General features: G+C 36.5%; 1 protein-coding gene across 2 annotated transcripts in view; it reads right to left on the bottom strand.

Annotated features, from left to right (window-relative positions):
* Positions 1-3,296: 3,296 nt before the first annotated feature.
* Eny2 (ENY2 transcription and export complex 2 subunit) overlaps positions 3,297-10,935 on the bottom strand; it is a 10,191-nt gene continuing 2,552 nt past the window's right edge. For both annotated transcript variants that reach the window (XM_008851498.3, XM_008851496.3), the window contains exons 3-5: positions 8,513-8,583; positions 6,953-7,027; positions 3,297-4,764 (exon numbers count right to left, since the gene is read on the bottom strand). In XM_008851498.3, coding sequence (XP_008849720.1) covers positions 4,688-4,764; positions 6,953-7,027; positions 8,513-8,583 — 223 coding nt within the window. In that variant the 3' untranslated portion in view covers positions 3,297-4,687. The remainder of the gene's footprint in view (positions 4,765-6,952; positions 7,028-8,512; positions 8,584-10,935) is intronic.

Here is a 10,935-nt window from a genome sequence, read left to right on the forward strand (position 1 = left end):
ACAGAACACACCTCAAATCACAATGCACATCATTCTTCACAGAATCCAGCTATGGCTCAATGGGCATTTCCTATTAATTATCCTTGGTCTGTGGATAATTACTTTGAAAAAATCCAACTTCTATATAAGTAACTATCTAGAAATGATGAATTTTGAAGGATATGTCCTCAACAACAAAATTAGAGCAATTAAGTCATTTAGTACCACTTAATTCTGATGAGTCCAGGCACATTGGCAAACTGTTTATAGATATAATAAATACAGCACCAACTCCTGTTGAACTGTTCTAGGGGCAACACTGCACCTACATGGATCCTACCTGGCTTTGTCCTTTGATTTTCTTTACTAACGTCGTGTTATATCCATTGAACACCCACAGTTTTGGGGGCTTACATATACTCTATACTTTAACAGAGAAAAGTTTCTTTGTTTTTACAGAACAAAGAGGAAAATACATTCTTCTTCCTAGGATGAAAAAATTTTCTTTGATTTGCTAAGACTTTCTTGGGCTTGAGCTGCAGCTGTGATAGGGCATTTGCTGGGCATGTCCCATCCCCATCGCTGCAACACATTAACAATCTACTTAATTAAAGCATATTGCCCTTTCCTGACACAAAGTGAGTGAAATAAAACTATTTCAGTACTGGTAAATGCTATTTAAATCAACTTTCTGAATTACTGAAATGCTTCAGAAAATGATCCTAGCCCAATATCTACATCTTAAGATGGTGTCGGTTTATTTTATGTCAAAAGCACATTCTGAGGTTTTAACATTAGGTTTTAATTCAGTAACACTTTCATCTGGTTGGCCTTTAAATTGGAATTTAGTCAGAGGACGAGCATGCGGGTGTCAGGTGCCCCCTTGTGGAGGAAACATAAAATAACTAAATATAATTTGAAGTCTAAAATAGGTACATGGTGAATTTTCCATTTTTTCTTGCCATATATTGATTTAAAAGATTTTATGAATTGTTAGATTCAGGTGTGGTGGCACACGTCTCTAATACTAGCACTCAAAAGGCAAAGGCAGGCGGATCTCTTGAGTTCAAAGCCAGCCTGGTTCACATAGTAAATTACAGGCCAGCTGGGGCTGTAAGGAGACAAGTCTCAAAAAATAAATAATTAAAATTAAAAAATAATCCTGTGTTAAGTACTAAGGATCGAAAGACAAATGGGATAAATACGTGCCTTGAAGGAGCTCATAGTGGGTAAAAATGGCTGAAATTTAAACTTTCCTTGCTAAGTGCTTTCATAGTTCTATTAATTCTAGGAATAAAATTCAAATTTGTATCTTTAACGGCTTAACTACTCTCCAGCCCTAGTGAAATTAATTTTGTTGGTCTTCTTTATTTTTGTATGGATTTCATGGCAACTGATACTATCTAGAAATTTCTGATAGGTGATTCGTAGATACAGTAATTTAATGTATTTATATACAACTATAAAACCTAATTACATTATTTCTAGAGCTCTTGCTAAGATAGCATAAATTCACATGCTCAAAAGTATTTAATGCTTTATTATTTTAATTCCTACCAGGACAGCATTAAGAAACTAAAGAGCCCCTCTCATTTGTTAATTCAGTATCAATGAGATCAGAACCTAGTCTGATTGCACTCAAGTTTTCTTGGTGAACCGATCCAGTATCTGTTCAAAGATTTCTAATAGAAAGAATGAAGGATTTTATCAAGTTAAAACACAAGATAGGCTTCTCTAACAGTTAGAGTGCATGGGTGGGGACACACACACACACACGGAGAATTGTTTCCAACATCAGCTACTGAGCAGCTGTCACAGTATTCTTGTGTTGGGTGGAACTTCCTATCAAGTTATGAAAAGTCCCATATCCAGTTACTAGTCCCCAGCATCCCCCAGTCCCAGGCTTGGCACTGCTCAGCCAACTGATACATCTCTAATGCCAGAACAAAGTGATGGTATAAATAATTTAGTTGGGTCTTCTTTAATCCTATAAAAGCATATAATGATCCCGACTCCACTAACCCACTGCAAGCATGTAACCACTGCATTACAGCTTCACTGAGTGTGCAAAGTTTTAAAGAATGTATTCCTACTTCACATAAATGAATGAGTCAAGATATTCACAAAGTTGATTTATTTACAATCAGTGGTTCTAGATTCAACCTCAAGACATTTTTAAGATGGCAAAGAAACTTAAAAGTGGTGGGGTGTGGGTGTGAGATAGAAGTCTTAGCACATCATTTTAAACCTATGGGTGTGGTGGCACACACCTGGAATTGCACTTGGGAGATGGAAGCAGGATCAGGAATTCAAGGCTAACCGAGGCTGTATACCAAGCTCAAGGACAGCCTGGACTACATGTGACCCTGTCTCATAGAACAGAACCCTCGAAACCAATATATGCTTAGTATTTTTATTTCTATGAAATATTTTCAGTGCAGTTATTTTTGTCTCATTTTCAAAACTTGTCATTTTACCTTTTGGATTATTACAGCACCTTTATGAGTCCTTTTCTGTTTCCACACACAGAATTATGAACTACCTGTTATTTCTAGCATTTCCTGTGTTCTACATAAGGCTGTTTTCAATAATGGGTAACAAAATGAACACCTCTATCAGTGCTTTAGAACAGTTTCATGGGCTGAAACAAAAGTTCCTTTGGGTATGATTTTGAATGTGTACATATCTCAAGCCTCAAATACAGTATACAGTTGATGACTCAATGGCATTTAGTTTTTAAACTCATGACATTAGGTGTGGACCATGAACCTAGAATGAGATTTTCTCAATTATACCCTATTATACCCCGTTTATTACTTTATTTCATGTTCCTGTGGTGCTTATTCATTCATCCATTCATTCCTTTACCCATTCAGAAATGAGCATCATACAATGAAGTCGTGTTTCCTCTCCTCCAGATGTGCCAACATGCCTGTAACTCCAGCAGTCAGGAGGCAAAGTCGGGAGAATTCACATTCAAAGCGAGTCTGGGCTAAATAATGTGCATGAGGCCAGCTGGGATCACATACAGTGAAACACCAAAATGAAATTAGTCTCAAAACACCAAAATGAAATTAGTGATAAGGACTAAATCAGAGGTCATCAGAACATTCAAAAAACCCAGACTAACCTTTGAAGTGAAAGTAGAAATGAGATAACTAAGGTTTTCTAGGTTGGTGGATTTTGAAAGGTTTTCAAGGGATAGAACAATGCAATACTTCAGAAGATTCTACAGATTGGAGAAATTAAATATATGCTAGATTTAGAAGGACCTAGTCAGAATTTCATCCTGCATTGAGACATTTCAAGTAAAGGAATTAAATGATCAGACTTGAATTTTATTAAGGCCACATAGGCAATAGGGAGCGATGGTGGAGGCACAGAGGAGTCAACTGCATTCGCTTGGGCCCGAGAACAGACAGTAACGTAGGACGGATAATCTAAGTTTACAGCCTTGTTATTCTCAATGCAGCCCCCAGGTAGTCAGCAGCGTATACACAAACTCAGGGCTTCTAGAAATCATCTCGTCTCTTACCTCTTGCCTTCAAAAACAGCATTAGCAATCGATCGTCTTGGGTCATCTGTGTGTCTGAGAGATTCCAGGAGCAAGGAGTATACAGCAAGGCTAGTTACTATTTTAAGTACAATCATTTTAAGGTGTTTGTGGAATATCCAAGGAGGCTGACCCACAGATGGATATGTGAGTCTCAGGCTAGAAATAAGTCTGGCTTAGAGACAGTTTAGGATTTATCAACCACTTGGTATTTGCAGCCATGATCAGACCCATTTCCTGGGATTCAGCCAGAGAAAAGATATCATTAGTCAGGCAGAGGGCTCAGGAGAGAGTCCTAGAAAACATTACTTAAAAGTCACATACGGCAAGCGGAACTCCACAAAAAAAAACCCAGAAAGAACTTCCAGTGGGAGGAAGAAACAATGTGAGAAGTGGGATGAAAAGTTCCAAGTGGCAGGATGGTCAACATTCTCACTCTGCAGCAGAAGTCACATATAGACAAAGAGTCCTTTAGATTTGGCAATCCTGATGTCAGAGTAAAGCTAATGGGCGGAGATTATTTCCCATTATTTCTTTCTTGACCTCAGTATATGGAAATGCAATTTAGAGATTCTGCTTTCAAAGTTCAGATGAGTAGAGCATGTGGTGTGCAGCCAGCTTGCAAATGTTCTCTCGTCCACTAGACGGTAAATTCTTTGAAGCATAAGGAAGGCACATAAAGATGAGTAAGACTCAGTCCTAACCCTCAGAATTTCTAACAAGTAAGAAACAAGACGAGTAACTATAGTACAAGATGGGGTAGTACAATTTATAAAATATGGGGATTCAAGAGGAACACACCATGCACAGACAACCAAGAAAGGTTGCTCACTGCTCAGCTGCCAGCACAGAGAACTGCACACAAAAATACTTGAATTATAGTAATTGATGACCTTTCTTTCAACAAATCTAGTCCATCAGTAATAAAGAGAGAATCCCATTTATTCCAAAATCCAAGCAAACTTCAAACTCATTCATGAGATATTTATTAAAATAACACATTTAGGGAAAAAAATCAATACAATGTATACATCATTACTGAAAACTGTATACCATCATACAAAAAAGGACTTTATTTTGGGAAATCGATTTCTAATTTATGGCAAGTTTTACTTTTAGAAATAAATCCACAGAACAATACATTCTAATTCAACCTTAAAGACTGGCATGCTGAGCAAGGAATGTTCTTATTCTCTGTAGGAGCTCCTTCTTTACACTGTCAGGTACCAGTGCTGAAACACAAAAATGAAACATCAGAGTAAGAAGATTCCAATGACCACATGTTAATTTGAGACTTACCAATCAATAGTGGAATTTCACCAATTTATGGTTGAATAAAACAAAAAGAAAAAGATATCTGGAGCAAAGTGTACATTTGTAATTTCTTCTTTTTAATGAACCATCTAATACCTAAATATACTGCACAATGGTGAGAAGAAAACAAATTCTTTAAGCTAGGAGCATACAAGTTCATTTGAAAATGCAAGGCACACTGATAAACCGGACTTAAAACACATCATCTTACACTTGGTCAAATTACATTAAGCAAAGTCTAAAGATAAAACTTGGTTAACCATTCTTACAGAAAAGCAGTGATTAACAAAGTTGTTTCAAATTAGTAAGGAAACGACCTCTGAGCTAACAAAAATGTGCAATGGAAAGGAAGAGAAAGAGAAACACAGTTCTTAGGCAAAAAAAGAAAATGACATTCAGAAAGTACTCATTAGTAGACTAAAATCCTACCAGCAGTAACATGACCAAAGGAAAGTAGGCATTTGCTGGTGGGGGTATAATAACTGATACATGCTCTGGAAGGTAACGTGACAGGACTTTACTGAAAAAATGAATGCACACACTTCGTGATACAGCAAAGATGCAAAACCTGCAACAATGTAATTTGTTATACTTTTATTTCCTGAATTTTGAACTATGTGACTCTATTATCTATCAGATATTAAGAAAAAAAAAGAAAAAGGGACTAATTAAAACATGCAATGCATTCACTTGTATCCAAGGCAAAGGGAAATTTTATACACAGTACATCATTTCTGTGCAGAGTCAAGTAAACTGTTTAGGCTGAGCCTCCCTGCTCTGTAATCAATAAGAATTATCTGTCAACAATCAAGTTGTTTGGGGATAAATATGTTTGGCTATAAAAGGTATCAACAGAGCTTGAAAGAATTTTGGAAAGAGAGGGAGATGTTTATATTATAGTGGTGGCTTATAACCTACATCTGCATAAAATTCATAAAACTACCCTAAAATGTCAGTTCTACTGTATGCTAATAAAAAAGAGATCTACTGACAAAACAAAAGACTACAACCACAAAAGAAACAAATTCATTGTACTTCTCTTGATTTGCTCATTCTCTATCAGGAAGGCTATAAGATATGGACATAGCAAAGATGAAATACTGAAGAAGAAACAGGATATTTCTAACTTAAATATATGATTTATAAGCAATGTTAACAGGTTAAGAATTACAGAACAGAAAAATAAGAGGAAATTAGCTTATTATTAAATGAACAAGTATTTGTTCCTGACACATACTTGAAAAAGCAAAAAAAAAAACAAAACCCCTAATTTTCAGTTTCAAACTTGCTTTAAGAAAAGGACCATGGGGTTTTACAGCTCCTTCTCAACAGGGAATTAGGAATTCTTCTGTAATTTTCCTTTATATATTTTATACTTAAATTATTTTGACTACTGCTGTGTGTAAAAGCATCTTAGAGCTCATCTAATTTAGCTGCTTTCATTTGCAAATGTAAAAAGCCAAAACAGATGAAAACAGTACAGCCACATCAGGATGTGTTCCTGACTTACTGTTCAGCACACATCATCAAGCAGTATTTCCTACCTTCCTTTGTCTCCTGTGAACAATGTTTTAAAGGAGAACTAAAAAAAGTGGTTGCATTATAAGTCTTAAATATCTGTCAATTTTTGAACATGAAGTTATGGAATTACCAAGTTCTTAACTGGACATTCAAGAAGACAGACTTTCATTTATTTTTAATAAGGACAGAGATAGCAGGACAATGACTCAGGGACTGGAGCAACACTTTGAATTATTAAGTACTGAAGTAGAGTCAGGCCATGTCTAAGAAAGTTTATAAATCCTAGCTTCAGCCTTATATCCCAGTGTAAAATCCCGTATGTTAAAAAATGTTTTGTCTTAACACTATCAAGAAATACTGGTAGACTGTTTTAAAATGCAAAAAACAGTTTATACCTATTATCTTGTTACTTAGACCACTAAAATAGCCAGGGAGATAAAATACTAACTTTTCCCACATGAAGTGATAAAAGTACCCAGTGATTTTGGAAAGGGTGGCTTTCCTAGGAAAAAGAAGGATTATTTGACTGAATGCAAGAAAACATGTCTGAGGCCTATGCTTCCTCTAACAGTTTGTGCTCCTTACCTCTGCCTTTTGGAGTGATTTCAGCCACCAAGTCATCAACAGTAACGTGTTCTAGTCCTTTTTCTTTAATTACCTCTTATGCAAAAGCAAAAAACAAATCATATCATTTAAAATCATTATCTGTAAGAAAGATTTTCATAGAGGAAGGGTTAAAATCATGTTTTTAGAGTGTAGATTGGTCTTTAAATAAAAAGAGGACACTTCTTTTTTTCTTTTTTAATGAAAATTTACAACCTCATAAACATTGTCTCCAAATTAAAAGACAAAGTCTGTTCATCTTTCAGCTAAATAACTTGTAATAACAAATAGTTGCAATACTTAGAATAAACTGGAACAGAAGTAGTCAACCTTTGCAAAAAGCTGGAGATTTACAACTGAACAGACTTAATTTTAATATAAGTATACTATTTAAATGTATCTGGGGAATAAAATTCATTATTTGTGTATATAAGTTAAAATGTAGACCTTAAATGTAACAAAAGTTAAAATGTAGACCTTAAATCCAATTAGAAAGTAGTTGCTTACTCTCATAGTATCTGTGCCACTACTGCAACGGTGGGCATATTTTTGACTCTATACACATTAGTACAGGAAATTGGGCGGAGGGTAGTAAGACAAAGGTGCAGATCTAAAAATGATCAAAATATATTGTATGAAATTTGCAAAAATTCCTTTAAAAAATGTAGAGCTACTTTGCTCTTTTATCTTCTCTAGCCTGGGCCAAAGAAACGTAAGGAGTAAATTAATACTTACAGGAACTCTATAAGCTGGTTTATAACATTTACTATCCACAGTAAACTTACAGGCTAGTCATTCCTCCCACTTCAAAGGTGAGGTGACTGAGGCATACAGATTAAATTGCTCATTGGAACATGGGCAGAAAAACAGCTCCAGTCCTTTACTGGTGAAGGTTGCATGATCTCAGCATTCCTCCGTAACTACCCTGCCTCTTATAGTTAATGTACGCAGAGCCTATTATTCCTATAGTTAATGTGTAGAGTCTATTATTCTTACTTGCAGAAACCATTATAATACTATGAGGTTCATTACAAACATCCAGAATTTCACTATACCAAAAACTGAGCCAAAATGGAGGCTCATTTTAGAAATTTATAATCTATCAAGTAGTACCAAGAATACCCACCAAAAACCCAAAACCAAACAAAAAACTTCTATTGTGCATTTTTTTCTACAGTAAGTATAATTCTCTTAATAACACTGTTACAAACAACAGATATAATTCCAACTCTATCAAGTATCAAATACTCATTTTATTAAGGGACAGTATATCAGAAGTATTAATGTTACTAAAAAACAAATAATTCTATATTTTGATCACAGAAAATCTCAATACTCATGCCTTACTTGGTTTTGGAGAATACTAAGAAAGTTCCTAAAAATTCAGCAAGTAAGTCTACAAAAACCACCACTGCTGTAAATTCAATTTCCTATTTGTTTAAAACTATGCTTGAGTGTTTATACTTTAAAAAGTGACTACACTTCTTTCTAGTGAACCACAGAGGAACAATGGAAGTAGTTTATCTAAGTGAAACTGATTACCTTTACAGTGTGCCTTCAACTGATCCTTCCAGCCGCATTCAATTAATTTAGCTCTCAGCAACTCTTTGAGGCTGTTTAAAAAGGAAAATGTTTTCAAATTAATCAACACACAATACCTTAGATAGGAATGCTTGAAACAAAGGTACAAACTCTTCAACTAAAACCCCTGCTTTCCAGTTCCCCAATTTTAAGCGGCCTAATCCTGATTCTAGTACTTAGTTTTTGATGTTATGAAGGTCGATTAAACTCTGGAACATGAATTTCATCTGGTCTCCCTTAAGAAGAGTAAAATTCAGTGAGAGGAGATAAAATACTCCTGGATCTCCACTGTGTGGATTTTGCACAATGTCCATTCTACCATCAGGAGTAGAAACGTTCCCATTCAACTCCTGGAGGGCATCAGCTGCACCTGTGAAATGTTGGGGTTCCAAAGCTGTCCTGCTTCGCTCTCTCTTACTTCCTGAGTGTCTCCTTCTCCTTTCAGTAACTGGCACATCTTTCATAATTGAATTAGCGGGATTTTTTTTTTCTCAATGCTAAAAAGGCTGTACATTGAGACCAGTGGCATCGATACAGTATTTTGCTACCCTCTTTGTCACATCCATTTTTGTAAATTCAAACTCCTTCACTGAAATAGTTTCTGTTTAAAGAGATTTTCTTTCCCTGCAAACCATTACTCTTTCAAGATCCCTAGAGATACACCATGATCTGTCTACCTTAACATCTAATTAGATGTTTGAATTTTAACAGTCAAAACTCATCTTCTCTCCCACTTCATCCCATTCTCCTCACAGCAACTCCATTATTTTGGTTCCTCAGGCTGGAATGTGCAGCACCCTTCATTCCTCTACATGAGCAAATCCTACAGGGTTCGCTTTAAGGTGTTTACCTAGAATGCAAATGTTTCTCCCATCTCTGCCCTTAGTACCCAACTCCCTAAACGGTCTCCCTGCTTCTTCCCTTGAATGCATCATTCTCCTATTTCTCAAAATCTTCCAGTGCCTTCCCAATTTACTCAGAATAAAATTCCATGATTCCACTATAGCCCAAATGAGCCTTCTCCGAAGCCATGCAGCTGCCCCCATCTCATTCCTACCTCACCCACTTTATTCCTCAGCCTCCAAACAATTACTCTGCAATTACTCCGGGAAGCTGGGTTGGGACGGTAGGACAGTAGCTCCTGGAGCTCACCTTCTCCTCATACCCTTCTAATCTTTCATCAGTGAAACTTTCCTTTTTCTGTCTAAAACATGACCAGCCCTGCTTATCCTCGACTTTATTCTTCTCCTATCATTCATCGCCATGTAACATATTACACATTTATCATGTTTTCATCCATAAAACGAAGTTCCAGAAAAGCAGACTTCATTTTTACTATTGTATCTTTGGCATCGTACAGACAACAGCACGTGACAGAAACTAACTTTTTAAGCTTTGTGAATAAGGAAGGAAAGTGTACTTTTCTAAGCTCATTACTAGCAACACTTTCTCATGTTAGCCACAGGCTGCTGTGGACACCTCCTCCTTCACATGGAGGTCTGTTTCTCCTTGCAGTTTTGAAAAAGGAAGTCCTGCTTCCCACTTTCGCTGTTTTTCATCTTCACCCCAACATCAACTAACATCTTATTTTGCTACCCTCTTTCTTGGCCCCTTCAAATCTACCATCCACACTGCAAGAACATAATTCTTACAATGTAAAGTAATCTAGTTATTCCCTTTCTTGAAATCTTCAATGATTCCCACAGTCCAAGGATAAAGACAGCTACAGGTGCTTTGCAGACCAAGGCCCTGGCTTTCATACCCTTTCACAGTAAAATAAGCAAAGAACAAAACCAATGTGCACTCTCAGTATACAAATCTGGACAAGGTTCTTGTGATAGAAGTATGACCTGGGCAAGGCTGATCATAACTTGCCTATTACCTAAGCAAGATGGCAATCAAGTGAAGCTCTTTGCTGAGAAAGGTACTCTGAGCTGGTGGAATGTAAATTTTGAACTGCTAATCTCTGCCACCTGTGGGTAGGGCCTGTTTGAGAATAAAGACAAAGAGGAAAGCAGAGCTGAGAGAGGAAAAGATAAATCTTGCAACAAATTCTAGCTGCCTGGACTCAATGATGTATAATTTTCAAGTCCTAAAGTTTTAAATTAGATGGATTGATATATTTCCATTGGTTAAGCCAGTTTCCAAATTCAGTTTGTTTTAATTGGAGAATTCTTCTACAAGATCCACATTCCCATATACTGTTTCACCACAAGCTTTTACACTTTTCTAGTTCTCTCCTATTAATTCTATAGTTCTCAGAACATTACCATGCACCAAAGCTCTCTGGCTGCATATTCTGGACCAGCAACAAACTGCTGCTTTTTCTACTGTAGATAAAATTCTGTTTTATCGAGATCTTACCCAACCCCCCCCCCCCCCCC

The sequence above is a fragment of the Nannospalax galili genome, unplaced genomic scaffold (assembly GCF_000622305.1).
Source record: "Nannospalax galili isolate Female #2095 unplaced genomic scaffold, S.galili_v1.0 scaffold284, whole genome shotgun sequence".
Taxonomy (NCBI): domain Eukaryota; kingdom Metazoa; phylum Chordata; class Mammalia; order Rodentia; family Spalacidae; genus Nannospalax; species Nannospalax galili.